General features: G+C 44.2%; 1 protein-coding gene across 4 annotated transcripts in view; it reads right to left on the minus strand.

The window, feature by feature from the left end:
- Window positions 1–4626: 4626 nt before the first annotated feature.
- Window positions 4627–21704, minus strand: part of LOC121675568 (agouti signaling protein) — a 34467-nt gene continuing 17389 nt past the window's right edge. For 3 of the 4 annotated variants that reach the window (XM_042051143.1, XM_042051135.1, XM_042051151.1), the window contains exons 2-5: window positions 11631–11827; window positions 9021–9082; window positions 7903–8051; window positions 4627–7160 (exon numbers count right to left, since the gene is read on the minus strand). In XM_042051143.1, coding sequence (XP_041907077.1) covers window positions 7061–7160; window positions 7903–8051; window positions 9021–9082; window positions 11631–11805 — 486 coding nt within the window. In that variant the 5' untranslated portion in view covers window positions 11806–11827 and the 3' untranslated portion in view covers window positions 4627–7060. Of the gene's footprint in view, window positions 8052–9020; window positions 9083–11630; window positions 11828–16271; window positions 16352–21704 lie in introns of all 4 variants that reach the window. The other variant, XM_042051159.1, reaches the window with a different exon arrangement.

The raw sequence follows: 21704 nt of genomic DNA on the forward strand, positions 1-21704 counted from the left end.
GGTCTGACCTGCCACTGAGATGCCATTTTGGAGATAAATGTCAGCATCTCTGACCACGCTCCAGACTTAGAAGAAAGGAGCAGTGATGGAAGATGTTGAAGGGAATACAGGGCAGAAAACCATCTGCTCTGCTCATTTAGTGCTCTAAATATTGCTTCCCAAATTGAGAAATTAGTATGAATTGAATCCCAGCTTTATAGCAACTACATCTCTGAAATACTAAAACCTTTGTGTTTAAAGTGGTCTGGCTCTGTCAGATATTTCTGACAGATATGTCAGTCTTTTCAGAGTGGGAGGGATCCCTGGCCATAGAATTACTTTGAATGCTCCTATTTCCATTTTAGAAGACTCTAAGATTTGATGTCCTTCACCAACAAGTGAAAGACCATTTTTTAATGAATCTATGCATATATATATATATATATATTTTAAGTGCTACTCTTATTTGTTATGGAACACAAGGAAGAGTGAAGCTGTGTATTCTTGTGATTGATTTCTGGCTGTTACTGTTGTAATCACATAATACTGTTGTTCATCTATTGGAGAGAGCTGTGCAGAGTGAAGGGGAGCCCATATGAGATCCCAAATGACATTTTAGCTGAGGAAACTGCCCAAAATAGTGAGGGTACCACAAGAACACTGTTAGGTAAATCTAATAGATCAGCTAAAATGTAGAGAGTGAGTGATGAAGGTGTTATTAAAGCATATTAGAGTGTATTAAAGTCAATGGATGGTGTCCACAGATTCAGAGGGATCTGCAGTGGATCACTAGGGACTCTGCAATTTAGTCTTTTCCTGCCTTTATCTGTATTAAACGAAAGCCACATGTGAATTGTGTTATGACACTAATATTAGAGTCATTTTAGGGCTCCCATATTTCAGGCAGGGTTTAATCTCAAAGGGTTTCCTGGATGGAAAGATGTGTGCATATGCCATGCAGCAATTGAAATAGTTTCTCATTTCACTGAAAAAACCCTTTTTTTCACAAATGACTAAAGCCTCCTTCTTCTTCTGGGAGAGGGACTTGACCATATGTTTGCCATCTGCATATCATATGAGAAGTTTGACAATAAAATCTTTTTATTACCTCAGAAGGTAATCTGCAGGCCCCACGGATTTCGGAGGGGCACTTTGAGAGTGGGTGACTGTGCTTTCAGGCAGCCCCACGTGTCCCTGGCCTGGTGCTGCTCCTCCAGCTGGGAATGGTGTCCTACAGGTCCCATGTCACATGTGCCAGCCTTGCATGGGTGCTCCTGGTGTGGCGAGACAGCACTGGGCACTGGGACTCTTGTGGAAGTTGGGAAAGGGGCAGGATTTCATTTCCCTCTTCCAGCCCTCCTTGAGGTGACTGTGCGAGAGGCAGAAAATACTTACTCTCATTCTGAAGGACAAGAAAAACTTAAACTAGCCCATCATGCCAGACTGACATTGGGGTGTCTTTGTCCCCAGATCAGGGGTAATTTGCTGGTGAAGGGGAAGAATATCCCACCAAACCCCTTTCTAGCTGTGAAACTCCATCTTACAGGTCTAAGAGCTATCATTGTGAGTGGCCACATGCACTGGGCAGCCCAGAAACCCCCTGTGTGCCAGGCTCAGCCCACAGCGTGGGCAGCGGGGAGGTGAGGGGACGCTGCCTCTCTCCTCCCCTCTCAGCACACCCCACCTGCAGGGCTGCCTCCAGCTCTGGGGGCCACAACGGGACAAGGACATGGAACTGTTGGAGAGAGTCCAGAGGAGGCCACAAAGATGCTCCAAGGGCAGGAGCCTCTCTGCTCTGGAGGCAGGCTGGGAGAGCTGGGGGTGTTCAGCCTGGAGAAGAGAAGGCTCCAGGGGGACCTGATTATGGCCTTTTAATACTTGAAGGAGGCCTATACGAAAGATGGGGTCCGACTTTTTAGCAGGGCCTGTTGTGGCAGGAGAAGGGGTGGTGGTTGTAAACTCAAAGAATGTAGATTTAAATTAGATAGAAGATTTTTGATTTTATGCTGAGGGTGGGGAGGCCCTGGCACAGAGTGCCCAGAGAAGCTGTGGCTGCCCCTGGATCCCTGGAAGTGTCCAAGGCCAGGTTGGCCAGGGCTTGGAGCAGCCTGGGCTAGTGGAAGGTGTCGCTGCCCATGGCAGGGGGTGGGACAAGGTGGGCTTTAAGGTCCCTTCCAACCCAAATCATTCTGTGATTTTAAGAGCAGGGAAATGCACTGTGGGACTGTTGTGTGTATTCCTGTTCTTTGTGCTATCCCAGGAGCTGCTGATGCCTTTGAAAAATACCTGTTGGAATCTGGACACCAGCAAAATGAAAGCTGAAACAGGGGAGGTTGTACAGATAGAGGAAAGAATTGTTCAGAGAGTGCCAAGATTCAGCACTGCATGTGTTGTGTGCCCACCTGTGATGTCCCCAGTTGTGGTTTTATGACTGCATTGTGACCTGCCAAATGTTGCCTTTATAAGGCTGGGGGACTTCACTCATTGCCTTTGGCCGGAGTTTGTCAAAAGTGACTGGTGGCTTTCTCATCCCCACAGTTAGAAAAGCACGTGGTGCTTCAAGTTGTTTGCATCTGGCCCAGGGAGCAATTATTTCTTTCCAACTATTAAATGTACTACAAAAATGTAAGATTATATTTCAGATTGGGAATGAGCAGCTGCTTGCTGTGCATTCTTGTGTGGTGGCCAGTCTGCCTGTGGGACAAGGGACAAAGCGGGTGCTCGGTAGGACAGTCCCTCGTACCAGAGGCTTCTGTCGGGTCAGGGTGAGAAGAGAAGCCTCTCCCAGAACGCTTTGTTCTGTCCTGGTAATCTACCCCAGCTCTGCGTTCCGGGCTGGCTGTTGGCCGCTCCACCCCTCGCTACCTCACCCGTTTCATGTCCTGGGAAGTTCTCCGCTCCAGGTTCCCCCCTTGGCCTCTGCCCTCGCCGCTCCCCCAGAGCTCCCCACGGGTCCCCATTCCCGGTCCCGCCCGCGCCGCCCCCGGGCCCTCACAGCGCTGGCTCCCGGCGCTCGCCCGCCCCCGCACTTAAACCTGGGCTCTCCGTTGTTCCCGGTTTCTGCCCCTGGAATCCTTCACGGTGTGGAAGCAACGAGCTGCTCCTGTGGCAATCTGTGCCCAGCTCCTTCCTGCCTCTTTGCCTCTTTGCCCGTGTGCTGAAGCTGCCCGCGTTTGTGCGCGCCCGCGTGTGGGGGTGCGCGGCTGATCCCGCCGAGCAGCTTCGCTCTGGAGACGCTTTGGAGAGATCGCAGCAGCGGCAGAGCCCGGGACAGCGATACTCTTGGTTTTGGAAATGAGGTGCCTGTGGCAAATCTGTTGCAGGTATTACAGGGGTAACTGGGATTTTGGAGTGCAGTAACCACAGCAGGCCATCCCATGTGTTTCCTGCTGGGTTCTGGAGATGACTGTGTGGGGAGCACTGTCCAGGAAGGCAGCAGGTTAGAGCTTGGGAATAGACAGAAAAAAATTGTTCCTGCCTTCATTAGGGGAGTCCATTGTTAATTATTTTCTTTTCCGGGCCTGAGTGTGCAACTCAGAGCCGTGTCTTGGAATTAAATAGGTCACTGGATGTGGACGAGTGCTGAATTGGTCTGTTTAGCATGTTTCTAGAGCCACTTCTGGCCATAGAATGGTCTAATTCATCTTAAAACGCTATGTTGAAATATGTTTTGATTTAATGTTTTTTTTTTTTTTTGCACTGGCCTTGAGTGCCATTTCATGTCTACACCCACCCAGGGAGTGAGCTGGAGGCTGCAGTGCCTCATGAGGAGTGTGTCCCACAGTGCTCTGAGAGGCCTCTTTGCTGTAGCACTGGGATGGATGTAATTTGTACTCTGTAAAATAGAGCTCCCACTGAGTCACAGCTGGACACATCATGCACAAGTTCTTCCTGGGCCCCTCGGTTTGGTTATACAAATCTCCTGCTGCTGCTCCAATAAGTCATTTCATCACATGTTTAACACTGTCCTCGTCTCAAAGGGCCTTGTCTTTCACCACCCTCAGCCAAAAGAGCATCACAGATACTGCTGACTCTTCTAGAGAACTTGGAAAAAGTAATTTTACTTTCCATCAAATCTTTCCTTCTCTCAGAAATTCCTAAAGGGTTTGTTTGGTTTCCTTTTGGGGTCCTCCAGAGAATTTGAGTGATTAGCTTGGAAAACTATAACATGTTTGGAGGTAGTTTGGTATAGTCGTCTAGGTGTTAATTCTACCATTTGTTTTATCCGTCAGGATAAACTTGGATTTTATGGGCTTTGGGTGTGACAATAAGCAATCAAGTCAGGAAAATACAGTATCTGTTTTAAATTTACACAAGACAGGCGATATTTGGAAAAGCTAACAGTGATTTATCTGTGTTTCATCCTACTGACCTGTAATTGGGGTAAAATTTCCGTTAGTTTCCTTGGGCACAATGACTCTGTCACAGAGCATTCCTGGCGCTGTCTCTACACTTGAATTCCAATAAGTTTTCAGTGGAGACATTTTGGTGTGTGACAGATAAAAATTAAATACTCTGTCTTTGTCATGTGCATATTTTATCGTCTGTGTGCTGATAACATTTCAAATGGGACCCCGGGGGGACTCCTATGCTTACAAACGTCCCCTCAGTATAAATAACTGCTCAAATTAAATACATTGAAGCAAATATTTGGTATACATATTTTACTGATTTCTGTATCCTGTGTCAATACCTCATGCAATGTGATCTTTACCCAGAAAAGTCAAGTCACTAAGGCTAATAACAATTTCAGTACTTGATTATATATATTCTTTGGTGTGATAGATGAACAGCAAGGAAAGCAAAGCCTCTTTCTAATCAATTCCAGTTACAAATAAGACTTACTAATAAATCAAATTTAAAAATACACTACAGATAGACACTATATTATAAAGTCCCCTTACTGTTATTAGCAGCTTTTTTCCTTTTCCTTTGTTGCCTACAGGTGCCATCCTGTCCTTGGCTGGGTCAGCTGCCATGTGTTTAGGTCCTTGGGTGGGTCTTGGCACTTTGATATCCTTGTCTGAGAGCCCCATGTTGTGCTACATCTCCATTAATGATGTGGATGATGGGGCAGAGTGAGCCCTCAGAGGTGTCCGGACACACAGGCCTGGGAGCAGTGGCTGATGTGCCAGAGGGATGAGCTGCTGTCCAGAGGGACCGAGCCAGGCTGGACAGCTCAACAAGGAGGAGCACAAAGTCCTGTCCCTGGGGAGGAACAACCCCAGGATACTCTGGGGAACACCCAGCTGGGAGACAGGAAAGGCCCTGAAGCATTTGGTGAGCACCAAGATGACCAAGGGTCACCAGAAGGTGAACTGTGCCCTGGGCCATGATGGGACCATTGTCACCAGCAGGTCGAGGAGGGGATCCCTCCTTGCTCAGCACTGGGGAGCTCATCCCTGGACTGCTGGGCCCAGCTTGGGGCTCCCCAGTGCGAGAGAGACAGGGACATACTGGAGAGAGTCAAGCACTAGGAAACTTCTCTTTTCTGGTTTTAATGGTGAGTGAGGGTGACCGAGCACCAGGACAGGTTGCCCAGGGAGGTGGTAGAGTTTCCCCCCTTGGAGATGTTCAAAAGCTGCCCAGACGTGGTCCTGGGCAAGCAGGTCCAGATGGATGGCTTCCAGAGGTCCCTGCTGACCTCAGCCATTCCGAGGTTCTGCAAAGCTGGAGTGGGAGCTGCAGTCGAGAGCAGCTGTTTGTTGGATTTCTGACTCTCCTTCCTTCCCTTCCCTCTGCTCCCACTCCTCTTGGCCCTGGTAAAATATGATTTTTCTGACCAGTTGGACTTCCTGGTATGAAAATGATCTTGTTTCCATATAAGAAGTACTGTGATTATTGGTATGTTTTTAGTATCAATCAACAACAGTTTGTTATAGTTATGAGAATTTTGAAACAATTTGATGGAACCTAAATCTTTACCTAGTAAAAGAAGGGGCCACATTCTGAAATCCATTGTGATGTATTGTTCTTCCTTCTCATCTCCTTTTCCATAATGACTGAGTGGCTTACAGATTCCTGAGCCAAGATATCTGGTTAAAAGACACACTTACGTGTATTTACAAGAATTCAAACTTGTATCAGACATCTCAATTGATGTACCATATAAAAGGAACACAATGACATTCTGTTGTCATTCGGGCTCTTCATTAGATTAATCTGACATCTATCTATATATATATATATCTAGTATGAACAAAAATTATTGTCAATATACGACCTTAGTTTTGAATCCTGGGCTTTAGACTGATTTTTAGAATTAAAAACACCCCTTCATGTGGCTTGAGCCCCTTTGGAGTCATCTGTATCGTCTTTTCCTGCCTGGAAGATTTTTGTAGCCCTCAGCTGTGTTTAGAAATAAATCAGGAAACAACTGTCTTCTCAATGAGAGCTGCACAGGGGATTAGAAAATTCCTGATTGGGATTAGAAATTCATGGTTAGGAAAAAATCTGATTGTGAAAGCTAAAGAGCACTGGAAGAGACCCTGGTGCAGGCAGGTGGAGAGAACATGGGACATGTGGGTTAGCCCTGGAGTGTTCCTGTGGTGACTGGGAATAGCAGTTGGATAAAGGAAAAATGCTAAAACCAAGGAAGTAGCACAGAAGTAAAAAGAGTGTATGGGAGCAGGGGAGAGACACTGTAGGTACAGAACAGAGGAGGTAAACAGCAAGAGCTGGAGTCTGGCAGATAAAAAGTCTTCAATGTCAGGGATGCTTCCTGGGTCTGCTCCCTCCTTGCTCTCCTGGGAGTTTAACCAAGAAAGGTTTTCCTCCTGTGCCCTCTTGGATACCTCAAGTTTAAGGCAAAGAACTTCAAGAACAAGAGAAAAAAAATCTTCTGTTGCCTTGAGCTTCACCCATCTCTTTCTGAGCCTTAAAGGCTTGATACAGCATGTGATGTATTTTTTTCCCCTGGTTGCTGCAGCACATGGACATTCCTGCCTGAATTCACCCTTGGAGTTGGTTCTGGGAGAAGAACAAGAAAGGGGAAAGAAAGGGGTTGATTGCTTGGAATGGTTTGCTTCAAGATGCACATGTGGGATATAAATTCATCTTTTGCTGATCTTTCCTTTCTTCCTCAAAGTCTCAGATATGTCTTCCTGCTTTTGGGCTCTATACATGCAGTGTCCTTGGCAGCAGGAGAAGAAGGGCTGAGGAGCTGATTCCTATGGACATGGCTGGGGAAAAAAAATCTGATTTTTATATTACAAGGCACAGATACATTTAGGGTTCAAGTATATATGTATGTCAGAGCCCTGGGAGTTACTGTCTGGTAATGACTGAAACCCCTGAAGGTGGATGCACAGCTGAGAATGACTGAAAAATGGCCTTATAGCATTGGGTCCATCTTTTCAGGTGGAATAACCTACATAAATTCTTGTCCTGATTTTTGTTGAATATGTGAAAATGGAGTTAACCCCAAACTCTGCATTTCCAGCCTGATACTTTGGCTGTGCTGGAGGCTGATGATGTCCCTATGGGCAAAGCCAAGCTCTAGTCCCTCACTGGCCTAACCAGTCCTGTTTCAGTGGCCGTTTGGGTGCCATTGGGGCAGGTTTTGTGGTGCTGGTTAGACAATTCTGCAGGCTAGCATTAATATGACCCTTCAAATAAACCCCCAAACCCACAGAAATCCAGAATTCATCATAAAACACAGCTCTTTTGCCAAAAATACCTAATCAGTGCCAATCTCCCTGGTTGTTTGCTCCCTGAAATAACATCCTGCTTGTGACAACATTAACCCCATAATAAAGACTGTCCATTAAATTTTAAAAGGGGCAAATCCAAGCTTCAGAACTCTCTATTTTGATTGCTATACACATGGGGCAATTTGGAATATCCACTTGAGAAGCAAATGAGAGACAGAATCCTTTTCGTGTTTCCGACTTGGCTTAGCACTTGGGGTTTAACATCAGGCACCTGCAGATCGTCTGGAAGATGCGGCACTTGCACAAAGCACAGTAGTGACAGCAGGAATTCAAGTGTGGCTTGCAGGTTTTGAAGGTTGGCACACAGTTAGCAGCAGGCGGGGGCCTTGGCTTCAGAGATGCCTTGTGTTCAGCCTTTTTCTGGAAGACAAAACCAGGAGAATTCATAGACAGGTGAAATGAGGGTGGCTCGGGGAGTGAACAGAGGGAGGTTCTGGGGGGATGAGGAGGTGGCTGTGGCAGTGGGAGCTGCGTTAGCAGTGCAGAGGTGTGGGGGGGCTGGGAAATGGGGAAGGGTGGCTTGAGACCAAGCTTCTGAGCAAAATGACAAACTTCATTTTGACCATGACTGGATGGAGCGCTGGAAAAGGGTCTGTAGGGAGGAGCGTGGCAGCAGAGAAGAAAGGGGTGCAAAAATGTGCACAGATAGTGAAGTTATCAGTAAAACCAATTAAGGTGTTCTGTTTGGATCTCCCAGCTTTTCAGATGAGGGAAAACTCCCTGTCAGGCTCTTGTTTGCTGAGCTCTGACACTGAGAGAGCAGGGGAGTGACTTGGCAATGCTCCACCTCGTGAGCTCGGTGGTCCTCCATCCGTGGGAATCCTTAACTGCACACACAGCTGAGTGAGTGGAGAAAGACCTCTCATCCCCCCAAGGAGTGCAGCTTCTCTGCTGGGGACTTGGAAAGGTGGAAAATTTTGGGTTGCTCAGCATGTGCCTGGGAGCCAGGAGGGATCTCTGGAGCCCAGGCACCTTGTGCACTTCTGAAACTCAGAGTTATGGAATTGTTTGGATGGGAAGGGATTTTAAAGCCCACCTCATCCCACCCCTTGCCATGGTCAGGGACACCTTCTACTATCCCAGGTTGATCCAAGGCCCATCCAACGTGGCCTTGAACACTGCCAGGGATGGGGCAGCCACACCTTCTAATTTTCTTTCCACCATTATTGTTTTGCATCTATTTTTACAATATTTAGAGCTTTAAACTGTACGTAAATGATTTAAATCAGGGAATGGCAGTAAAAGCCTTGCAAATGAATGCACTGAGGGAAGTAGCAAAGAAGTAGCAAACTGTTCTAATCCAACAAAGTTTTCTGAACAACCACCTACCTGGGAAGATTTCCTGTTCTCTGCCTCTTTCCTGCTGACTTTCTGGGATCTTCTAGTTAAATCTTCAATGAGAATAGCACAGCAAAATATGAAATCAATTTTACAGAATGTTATTTCACCGAGATAGTCCTATTTTTGTGTGAGAGGAGGCAGATAACCTGTATTGCCACCTCATTGCTGCATGTTTTGCAGTGATGTTCATCTCAATTCAGAGTGTCTGAACTCTGTCACTGCTGCTTGTACAAAGCAGAAGAGCAACTGGTATTTGTATTTTAGAAGGGATTTTTTACACATTGTTTGGTAGATGCAAACAAGGAATTATTTCAGAGAAATAAAATTAAAGGTCTCTGAAAAAGACTGGGGTGCTCATGCACAGTAGTCACATGGACAAAAGTAGGAAAAATCTTTAGAATTACATAATTTTTTCTGTTAAAATGTGGTGCTACATGCATAATTTTGGAAGGAATTAACAAGTGTAGGCTGCTTTCCACGAGCAAAAACTGCTGATTTATGCTGAGCATAAACTCTGCATCTGTGATTCTGCACCTTTCATTCTGCAGTGCTTTGCTCCCTCTCCACCCACAGGCTCGTTTTACATAATGTTACTTGCAAAGGTGTTTCATTCATGTGCTTGTAACTTTACTTTCTAAATATATTTGTAACCATATCTATTTTTAGGTATTTGTAACTAAAATGTAAATTCCATGACTGGGGCTTGTCTTGGGCTCTAACACAGCAAGACTGTTAAAGTGTGAGACACTTCCCAGCTCCCCAACCTGTTGTGGTATTTTTGGTACCTTTATTCTGTGTGTGTGAGTTTTGTAATTAGGACTAACCTGTATGTAATGGATGATTGGGATAGAAAACATCCATATCCCCACTGCTGAATGGTGGCTCCTTATCTATTCCAGGATCCTCTATCAATATATTTTTGAATATTTACTAATTGTTAAGATTTGTGGAGTTGTAGAATGAAGAATAAATATTTTGAGCTGGTTTGGGGGGTTTCATTTATTTATCTTGTATTGTTATAAGTTAGGGTTATGCATCTCTAAGAAGCAGTGGGGAGAAATGTGTCACAGCTCAGCCCATCTGCCATGGGCTCACTTCTGTGAGAAGATGGAGAAATCAGTTGAAGGCATTGTATTTTATATCTCTGATTTTAATTGGGGTAAAAATGTTTTTGGAATCGTGAGAGTGAAGGCATCAAGGATCTTAAGGACCATGAAATGGTACAGCTTGGGAGGCTGCAGAACAGCATAAGCTTTGCTAAACTCCCAGTTAAACAACACTGAGTTAAGTCAGGATTCAGAGGTTCAGATTTCTTTGAAAATGCACGTGTGGGGAACTGTTTCTCCTTAAAGATATTTCTCCTGGGTAAGAGCATGGAGAAAATACAGGAAACAAGGTAAGAACCAGAGTGCTTTAAACTAAAGCTGTAAAAGCCTGCAGAAAGGAGCTAAACAAGAGAAGCTTTATTTTTTTAATTATTAGCATTTTGACACAGTTATGGATGTTCTGTAGCTGATGATCTCCAAACACCTGTGAGTTTCTTGAAAGGAGAAGTTGCTGTAAATTACACTGAAAGAGCTAAGGCCGACATGAGGAAAGAATTTTGCAAAGAAAAGAGTTAAGCATCACCCTAAAGAGGTTCTTCCCAAACAGGACAGGTGGTCATCTGCCAGTAACCATGGTCCTGTCTTGGATAGATAAATAAATGACCCCTGGCTCTCCCTTGCGGTGCTCTTTTCTTCCCCTGTTTAAAGACCAGGTAAACTGAGGTTATATTAATTCCTGTTAATACTGTTGATTTCTCTACCACGAGAGCAGACCCTTAAAACCCTCACATTGCGTTCTTTTTTTCTCATGTGCATAAGATTTTCAAAGGAAGATTATTGCCCGTTGTGGAGGCCGGTGGGCCTGCTGGACAAGGAACGAAAGGAGTCCTATGGTGGGATAAGTCCTCGGTCCTTTTCCAGCTTATGGTGACTGAAAGGCTTCCCCCAGAATGCTCTGTTCTGTTCTGTTCAGGTACCCCAGTTCTGCCCCCCTGGTTGGCTCCGTTGATACCCCCTCAGAGTTTCTCAATCAGTTCCCTTACCCTGGGCCCCCCATTGCTCTGCCCCGGGACTTCTCTGAGACCTTACACGAGTGTGGATGCATTAAAGCTCTCCTGTAAAACCCTTATGTGAAAACTCTCTGGCTCCTTCTTCGTCGGACTGTTTCGCTGGCGATCCCTGGGTGTGTGCAATGTGCCAGCTGCACCGAGAGGCCTCCTTGGAGACGCTTTTGGGAAGGTTGTGACATGATACCAAACAACAGAAACACGACAGCCCATATTAGCAGAAAAACACTTCTCTTCAGTATAAAGTCTAATAGTGTGATAGGAGCGGAAGCAAAACCTGTAAAACTAAAATAAATTGTCTGATTTTTTTTTTCTTTCCTCTAAATTGAGGTTTATCACATTGTCATTCTTGGGTGCTGCAGCCGTGACAGTTCTGCACCCTATGAAGGGCGTTAAGCAAAGTTATCCAAATAATCCAGAATAATCAACAGCAGTGTTTCCTGCAAATCTTGTTAATTTAGCACCAAAGGGCAAGTTTTACTCACCTACTATGGAGATGGGTGGAAGATCTGAGAGGTCCATTTTGCTGGACAGGTCACATTCTGTCTTCTCCTCAATGACCAAGTGGGAATCAGCAGCTCTGAACAGGCTGTAGCAGAGCAGGAGGCTGAGGAAGAGGTTCTTTCTTTCCATCGTGGGGAGGAAAAATTCCATTGTCATGAAAACCAAAGTCAGTGGAAACCTGTAGAAGTGATGCAGGGGTATGAATCTCAGCAATGGTTTTCTGTCAGGTTGTGCAGCTTTAGCAACAAATCCCTGACAATTATTTCATTTCCAGCACTTTGCTTCTCGTACTGCAATACCTAAGATTGTAGTTGTAGGAGTGGAAAAATGCTAAGTCAAACAGAACTCCCTGAGATGGTCTTTTTCCTGATTCTTTCCTCAGAAGGTTTATTTCCCCCTAAGACGTGAGGGTCCTCCCATCTGAGCTTTACAATGGTTATTGTATGGCCAAGGGCAGAAACTCAATCGCATCATCAAATTTCTCTCAGAAAGTCTTGTTTACAAACTTGTGCTAGAAAACATAGAAAAGTAATGACAATTTAAAGCTGCCCACAAATTGTGTTTCCTGTTAATTTTCTTCTCTTAAAAATAAATCATGAAGTAATACCTTATTGCACCTCCAAGTGGCTGCTGTAATCCCATATAAATTGCAGACGTGACTCATGTGAGTTATAAAAGGCCCAATGCTGTAACGTGTTTATGTGCCTTGGGATTATGCACTGAATAACTTCCAAGATGTGGTGAAGCCTGGGATTTAGGATACTTATGGAGGCATCTGAGCTGTGGAGCTTGGCCATTCACCTGAGATGACAGTCCCTGCAGGGTACACAGTGTGTGTCACCAGCCTGGACTCCTTTTCTTGTTCTTTCTTGTATTTCAAAGCTGATTTATATTTCCATGTGCATCAGTTATCTTCAGTGTCAGAGTTATGGGAGCTGCCAGCCTCCAGATTTGTGGGTGGCTTTGTGTCAGTGAAAAGCTACTCATAGCAGTAAACAGAGTGAGTGAAACCAAATGTTTTGGGCCATTCATCTGGTTGCAATGACTTCATTACTGGGGAGTTAAAAGATGAAAAGTTTCTGCATTGGGAGGGTTTCAGTCTGGTCACTGCTGCTACACTGAGTCTGTTCTGCACTTGCTTTTATAACCCCACTGACCCACTCTTCCCTGGGAGGTGATCAGTATTAATGCTTCTAATTCCAAGTGCTTGGGATCAATGCTAAACTTGTCTGTTCTGCAGGCCATGCTCATGTAACAAATCAGTGCTGGGGGCATCGAGGCTGCTTCCACTGGTGGCTGTATCTGTGCCATGAGGATGTTCACCTCTGCTCTGGAGCTGGGCTGGGAGCTTGGAGGGTTCAGTCTGGAGAAGAGAAGGCTCCGGGGAGACATGAGAACCCCTTCAGCCGTTATCAAAAAGAGGGAGAGCAACTTTTTACCCAGACAGAGAGTGATAGGACAAGGCCGAATGATTTAAAACTAAAAGAGAGAGCTTTAGATTGGAGATTAAAAGTTCTTTACTCAGAGGGTGGGGAGGCCCTGGTACAGGGTGCCCAGAGAAGCTGTGGCTGCCCCTGGATCCCTGGAAGTGTCCAAGGCCAGGTTGGACGGGGCTTGGAGCAACCTGGGCTAGTGGAAGGTGTCCCTGCCCATGTTGGAACTGGATGGCTTTAAGGTCTCCCCCAACCCAAACCATTCTGAGAGTCCGTGATTCATTCCTGGATCTGTTTGGGCTCCATTGGGATTTGCAGGGAAGCATATGCTGGATCCTTTGTGGTTTATATATCCGAATGAGCTGAAACTGAAAGGGATGTGTGTGACCCTGGAGTTTTACAGGGGAGGATTAACCTCTGGGGAGGAAGTGCTGCTGTGTGTGGACTTGAAATGTTGCACATCTGGAGTCATTCAAAGCAGATGTGAAAGTTCAGACCCTGGCTAGGTCAGAGCCATGGCTGTGTGTAGGAGTCTCTTTTGAATGAGTTGATTCAAATTTTGTAATGTGAGACGTGATGAGCCTTTGATTTGATCCTGAATCACCTACTAGAGGAGAAGGTGCCTCTTGTTTGTTTTGTCTAGAAATTCCAGTAACCGAAAGGAACAAGTCCTGCCATGAGAATTTTTTGTTGTGATGGTAAAATTGTGGGCTTGAATTTTCAGCTATTGCAGTTTAGTAAAGAATCAAGGTGACACGTGTGTATTAATTCTCTACCTACTCTCATCTTGCAAACTCTTGTACAGAAGCTCAGCCCTTGCCCATGGCAATTGTCCATTTATAATGGGAGTATGTGAAAATATTTGCTAGGTCAGGACCCTACCCCGATCTTTTTCTTATCTTCGGAAGAGTTGCCCTTTTACTGGCTTTTTCCCATCTCCTTTCACAAAAGATGTCCAAACCTCCCTGAGATTTCTTGATGCTTCCTAAAGACTGCCCTAACACACACCTACATGTGTAAATAACCATTTAGGTCATAATGTTCAGGTCACAATTAGAACTTCTTTTCATGTAACTGGTTTTACCAACCTGAGTATCCCTGGTGATGTTCATATTCTAGAGGTATATGTTTACAAGTCATAAAATAAATAAATAATTACTTGTGTGCCCAAAAGCTTGTCTATGTTTTCCAAATATACAGTTGGTCAAATATAATATATTGCCTAAAAATCTTAGCCTGCTTAACATTTAAGTTTGCTGATTTTTCAGATCTAGGCTTATAGGGAAGAAAGAAATTTTTTACAGTGAGGGTGGTAAAACACTGGCACAGGTTATCCAGGAAGGCCCTGATGCCCCATCCCAGGAAACATTTGAGGTCAGGTTGGAGGGGTCTTTAAGTAACCTGGTTTAGATGAAGATGTCCCTGCTCATGGCAGGGGAATTGGACTAAATAACCTTTAAAGGTTACTTCCAACCCCATCTCTTCCATGTTTCTGTGACACAGGGCTTGTCTGTGGCAGGTGGATGGAGACATTTGGGCTCTAATTCTTTCTTTTGCCTGAGCTGGAGTGAAGAGAGCAAGCTGGTGAGCTGGAAGCTGTTTTGCTTTGCACATAGTGGTGTTCATGCTGCAGATTTTGCTTTTTTAAGCAACATTTTTAAGGAACATTAAGTAACATTCGTTACAGGATATGCTCTGTGAGATTCCTAAGATTCCTGTGCTGTTCAGGTCAGCATGTGCTGCCCACCTGGAGTGTTGGCTGTCACAAAGCTGCCTGATGGACACCACGTTGCCATGCCCCAATGTACTGTTTAAACAAGCTTCCACCCCAGCATGCTGTTTTCATTGTACTTCATTGTCTTTATCTCAGCAAAATTGCCAATGGATATGATTTAGTTGGAGCAAACAGTAAGATTTTACAGCTGACATCTCTTCATTTCAAACAGCAACACCTGAATGATGGATGGGGTGGAAATGTAAACCTGGCTCGTTTTGAACCCTGGTGCACGTGGGGGTTTTTAGCCACAAGCACTTGGGTGGTAGGGATTGTACAGCCCTGGGGTGAGTGTTTGAACCTGGAAATTGCACACATTGGTGAATAAGCATTTGATCTGCAAAATTCTATCCACTGGCTGGAAAAGCAACGCTCCCTGGAGCAGTAGGATCTGTGAGGTGTGAGCGGCTGAGTTCATGGAGGAGGGAAGGAGGAAGAAAGTGGAATCAGAAGTGAAGCAAAAAGGTGTTCATGGCCCCAAAGCTGCCAGAGCTCGAGGAGTGTTTGGATAACACTCTCAGGGATGCACAGGGTGGGATTGTTGGGGTGTCCTGTACAGGGCCAGGGGTTGGACTGGATGATCCTTCTGAGTCCCTCCAACCTCAGGATATTCCATGATTCTATGATTAATCTTGGGTTTCCTCTTTTGCATCGTATAGCAAAACCCTTCCCTAAGTTTGTTTTCTCTTTCTGGCACCAAAGAGAGGTTTACTTTTCCATTTTGCCCATTATTTCCCTTCTGGGACTCATCAAAGGCTGATGAAAGCAATCGAACTATTTTCCATACCTCTAGCTATCTTCACATCTGTTTCTTTCTGAGCACTTAAATTTAAAAGTTTATTTTCCTTTTGAGCCCCTAACAATTTAGAAGTAAATAGCTTTAATAGTGGAATCTTGAGAGGGTTCCCATTTCCTCAATGTTAAAATGTGTGAGGAGAACTTTAAAATACGATTTTTAAATTTTTGGAGACTTAGTCTTGCCCAGCGATGAAATTTAAGCAGTGAACTTTAGCTGCAGTTTAGCAAGTCGTGTAAGGAAATTGTTAACATGTTGCAGTGGTCTTGATTGTCAAGGGAATGACAGAATTCTATTTAAAACCAAAACAAAGGCAGACACTTTGAAAGTTTGTTGACTGTCAACAGAGATCACAGTACCCTTTTCTGTACCATTGCCTCTCTGCTTTGGATTATTATATTCAATATGTAAATAAGGAATTTTAATCTTTACCCCAATTGTTGCCTTTCACAAGCATTTTTCCTGACTGTAAATTTGGAAAATGACAGATGGTGGGAAACAACTTCTTCCTAGTTTTAGTCAATTTTTTTGTGGTGTCATATTAAGTCTTCATGGAAATTCGGTTTGTCTGGAAGCACCCGACTATATTCAACACTTGTGAGGAGAACTGATTTCTTACCACAGCTGGTTTCACTCTGTTCAGAGATTTATCTTCATCCACAACAGAGTGAAGAGTGTGAGACATCCCACACGAAAAGTCTGCCATGAACACCAGAAGGGACAAGTTGAAATTTTCTTAGACAGATTTTCTGACAACTTCAGACCGACTAATAAATAAATCGGCATCTTTATAAAGAGCTGAAAACAGCTGCTTGGAAGAATGAGATGTTAAAGTAGGCAAACAAAGACCTATAAAATACAGAAAACCATTTTACAGCACTCAGTAAATCTTCACCTACACTGGGCTGCTGAGCTTCTGCTTTGGAAAGGATCCTGGAATCATTAAGGCTGGGAAAGAACTCCAAGATCACCAAGTCCAGCCTTTGACCAAACACCACCATGCCCACTAAACCATAGGAGAGGACAGGGAAAAAAGGGAATGCAAGGAAAAAAGCTGCTGCCTTGAAAGGTGTTGAGATTTTTAGAGGGTGAGAGACTGAAAAATTTGGGAAATGAAACATGGAAGTTAATGGGATGACTGGGGATCTCCTGAGGGAATTCCATGGTCACCTAGAACCGTCCTATCCAGTCTGCAGAGCAATCCCACCTCAACCATCAGGTTTCAGCAAAGGAATAGCAGCAAAAAGGGAAATGCTGTGTTAAGGGGCACGTGGAGGGAAAGGAATGGATCCCCCTAAGACAAATGGGAATCAGCAGTGCTCCAGGCAGAGCTCTGCTGGCCCAGCCATAGGGGCTCCTCTGCCTTATAAGTTTCCTAACAACAGCTCAGGACTGACTGCACAGAATGCACTGCAAAGATAGATGCCTTTTCAGGGCTGTAAAGATGTGAAAACACATGAGGAAAACCAAAGAAATAGCTGCTCCTCCTCCTCAAACAAAATAATTTAAATTGAAATTGATGCAAGCAAAGTGTCCCCAGAGAAGAAACCTGGTGCCTCTGCTTGGATTCTGACCTGAATCTCACTGAATTTCAGTTTCACTCAGTGCTGGGGGACTGGGCTGATAATCTCAGTGTCCCTTTTTGGCGTGGACCTGCCATACACCTCTGAGAGAAAAATGACAGGGCCAGAACTTGCAGGAGCTTTTGGTGTTTGGGTGGATACCTGAACTCCTCAATCCCCTTTCCCATGCCCCCCCGGACAGCTCTTTGCCATCCCCACCCAGCACATCTGCCTTTGTTTTTCACAGTATTAAAATAAGCGGAAAGTTGAGTGAGACCTTAATGTAGAAATGTGACTCTGCAGATTAGAAATACACTCAACACATGCTCAATTCCAGCTGGGTTAGGGTGGGGTCTGCCCTTTATGTGTTGAGGTGGATCCTTGGAAGCATGAGAAAGGAAAAAACAGCATGTTTCTGTTCCCCTGTCGTGTTCTGGTCTTAGTTCTTAGACCATTTGGGGATTAAATTTTCATGCTCTTCAAATCCAATTGTAAAAAGCAAATTCTTGAGCACATCCAAATATGAATAAAAATGAAAGGAATTACTAATTTTGCAAGGACATGGATGCCCCATTCCTAGAAGTGTCCAAGGCCAGTTTGGACAGGGTTTGGAGCAACCTGGTCTAGTGGGAGGTGTCCTTGCCCATGGCAGGGGGTGGACCTGGATCATCTCTAAGGTCTCTTTCAACCCAAACTATTCTGTGATTCTATGATTTTATGATTCTACACCACGGAATATGTTTTCCTCAGCATTTGGATCTATTCATATTTTACTCAAGTTCCACTTGGCAGTTGTGGCACAGTTCCTGTTGCTGGAGGAGGACCCAACCAGGTTGTTTTATACAGCCTGCCCTCAGGCTGAGGTGAAGGGTTTCTCTGGGATTGCTCATGAAGCTCAGTTTCCAAATGTTTTGTTTTCTAATCTTTTCACCTCCAGTGACTTTGCCAGGAGAGGGGAAGGCTATTTCCCAGTAAGGGAAGTCTCTGTGTGCACATCCCTCCCTTCCATTTGACCTTCAGTGCAGATTCAGTACACGTGGCTTTTCCCTTTGGGAGATATCCCATGTATCCCCATCTGCTACTGATCGTAGTAGGAAACCCTCAATATACTCTCAGTTTTCCTCTTTTCTGCAGCACAGTGAGATGCAGGATATATAAATACCACTGCACTGCCCAGAGAGAAGTGTCATGGCCACTGCCAACCCCAGTGCTTGAATGGACACCTCTCTGCAGGGTTTGTGTTTCATTAGTGCAGATCACTGGGGTTATTGAAATATAGATTTAGAAGAAACATAAAGATTTTAGTTATAGGCTAGCTGTGTTGGAATGGGTGGAATAGGAAAGAATTTGGGCCCAGTGAGAGTTAATTAAAATAGTTAGGAGAGCTGGACCTGAAATAGGGTTTTAGATGTTAGTAACTGATTACCAAATAACTGATGATCTGTCATTTGCGTGTTTGCTTAGCTGTGCTTAGAACGAGGAGTAGAAACATTGATAAGTTGGTGTAGGGAACAAGGACAATTACCAATTTCCTCCCTTTGTGGTAACCTATCCAAAAGTCACGCAAGAAGAAACTTACAGGTCACTAAAGTAATTAGGATTGTTAAAGTTCAGAGAAGCAAAAAGGTCAAAATGAGGAAGATGAGTTACTTCATCTTTCTTGGGACCACTGACTCAATTTGAGACCACCGACTCCATTCAGGATACACACTACGCATGCTTAATGACATGTAAGCTCATTTCCATATGAAGCGGAGAATGGGAGGTGTTAATGTCATGAATATTCATTTGTATTTTGGATATTCGTAATTTTTGGGAATAAAAGGTATCATGTTTGCTTGGATCGGGGCCCTGTGTCTTAGGGAGCTATCCCACGCAGTGCCCGGTGCCAAATAAAACATGCACTTTCTAACTCTAAACTGTTAGAGAGTTTTTGTCTGTCTCAGTTGAATATCGATATTAGATCGATATTCATATTTTGGTAAATCATTTTGGTGCCCCAGGTGGGACCCTGCTCAATCTGGCTGTGGGGTCAGGGGTCTGGGGACCCCCCTTGGGCGCCTGCCCCACACTTTTGGGGAGAGGGGGCTCCTTGATCCTCTGACACCCCAGGGAGAGACCAGCACCTGCCGGAACCATGGACAAAGAGGTATGTTTGAAACTGTTAGAGAGTTTTTGTCCGTTTCAGTTGGATATCGATATTAGATCGATATTCATATTTTGGTAAATCATTATAATTACCCCAGCACTCCAGCTCTGCCAAACTTGGCTGTTCTGGAAGCCATGAGTAGTACAGTGCTAATCCCACTGGGTTTTGACATTGAATCAGGAATTCAGATTAACCTTTACACGTAACTACAGTAATCATTGCACAAATGCGTTTACACAAGCCACAAGAGCTGTTGTGTTTGTTCTGAACATGATCCCTTAGTTATGAGTCAATGATTATTGATTCCACTCCTCCATATATCTATTTTTTGTTATTCAAGAGACAGGATAAATGTCACTATTGGATTGTCCCATTTGTGTACTTATTTCTGGGCATCATTCATTCTAACTTCTCTTTTCTGATTTGCTCATAAAAAGCTGCCCATGGTTGTGGAAAGCAGGTTCCAAGAGTGTTCCAGTCTCACATTTCATTCATTATTTCAGGTCCTGCCTTTGCATTTTGGCTCGTTTTAAAAAAAAATGCAAAGCACTCAGTTGTTGTGCTTGGGTCTAAATATAAACTAGGTGTGGTTAGAACTGATCCATGTGCTGTCTATGGAGACAGCCATGTCTGTAGCTGAAAAACAATTTTTTTCAGACTTTCAAACAAAATCAGGTCCAAGTCTTTTTTCTTTTAAGTGTAACAGTTGAGGCTCTTTTTACAGTTTTCCTCTAATGCCTCTACTTAAAACTACCAGCTAATGTTTTCCTCCAGCCTATATAATTTCCCTTAGGCTTCCCAGGAATGACCCTGGAGGAAGAGCTGCAAGTGAAGCTTGGTGCTTACACTCCTTCCAGTCAGGGATTTCATCCATGTGCCCAGATGCTGCCAGAGAGGGACATTCCTGCTGCCTGTGCGAGACCCTCGCTCGGAGCATGGTGGGATGGCAGCACACCAAATTCCTCCCTGCTGTGGCCAGGTGGCTGAAAGAACTCAGCTTTCCCTTTTAATAAAATGGGTTTAAATCCTTTTTCATCTGTATAAAATGGTGTCATCTGCACTTGTTTTCAAGCAGAAAAAAAAAGGACATGAATTTCTGGGATTAGGATTGCTATGGGATGCCAGTGCATTACATCCAGATTTCTGCTTCTTTTTCCCTTTAAATTGAAGCCTGTAAAATACTATTGACCAAAGTCAAACTGGCAAGTGGTGTTGGAGGGCTTCTCTCAGCTCATTCTCATTCCTTTAGTTCTTTCTCCCAGACTCTGTCTGGTCTTTTGTGTATATTTTTGTCATTCCCAAGTAACAGGGGCCTGGTCCAAGAGGCACTGTCTCTTCTCTAGTTCCTCTATACCAACCCCACAATCAGTTCACTAAAATGAATTGTGTTTGTTGTACAGAGAGAAGTGCACCAGAGAGAATTCTGTAGTGTTTGATGCAATATACTGTTTCTGTGCAATTTTAACCTTTTTTTAACTTTCTGAACTCAATCTACCCTTCTTGCTCCTTTTATTTCGATTTTCTGTTTTCTTTCATTTTCAACCATCCACTGTGCCTTGTTACTTTTGACAGAATTCCCTCTAGGCAATTTTCTCTTGCCTGCCATGTATTTAGTTCTTTTTCCTTTGCACTTTTATTGCTTCCCTACCTTGTCCTCAGCATCTCCAGCTGGATAATCCTGAAGAATGAAGCAGTGAAACTTGATGAGATGCAACAGTGCAGAGGCCACATTCAAACACTTAAGCTTGAGAGCAAAAAACCATTTCTGAAGGTAATGACTTCTGCATTTCGAATTATAGATGAACTGGCTGTATTGTTCGCAGCATAACCAAGAGCGAGAACATGATGCAGCAGTGTATAAAAAGGAAATTGAATTCCAGGGTGTGTCTAGAGAAGTATTTTGTAACTGCAATATGAAAGCATTTAATATTCTATGCACATACTGGCCTTCATTTAGAGAACCATGTCCAGTTTTGGTCACCCATGTGGAGCAAAAATGTGTGTAAGTCAGAATAAATGCCAGCAAAGAATAATAATTGCCTGAGATAAAAGGTGATCCAGCAACATCTCCAGTGATCCTGCGCTTTACACCCAGCTTCCTTATACCCCACCTGGCAAAAGTTCCCTTTTTTTGCATCAATCCTTCCTATGACCTCCAACTGTGTGGGGCTCCTTGATGCCTACAGAGCAGTTAGGAAGGTCAGACAATATAAAAAAGATTTGCCATGTGCAGGAATATGCAGTGTCAGGCATAATTGGGCTTGCATATATTTAAAACTGCTGATTTACAGATGCTGTATACATTATTGTGTAAATAAATACAAATGCAACTGTTTTTAAT

The sequence above is a fragment of the Corvus kubaryi genome, unplaced genomic scaffold, assembly GCF_017639235.1.
Source record: "Corvus kubaryi isolate FWS band 111438036 unplaced genomic scaffold, C.kubaryi_AGA036_p1.0 134, whole genome shotgun sequence".
In the NCBI taxonomy this organism is placed as follows: Eukaryota; Metazoa; Chordata; class Aves; order Passeriformes; family Corvidae; genus Corvus; species Corvus kubaryi.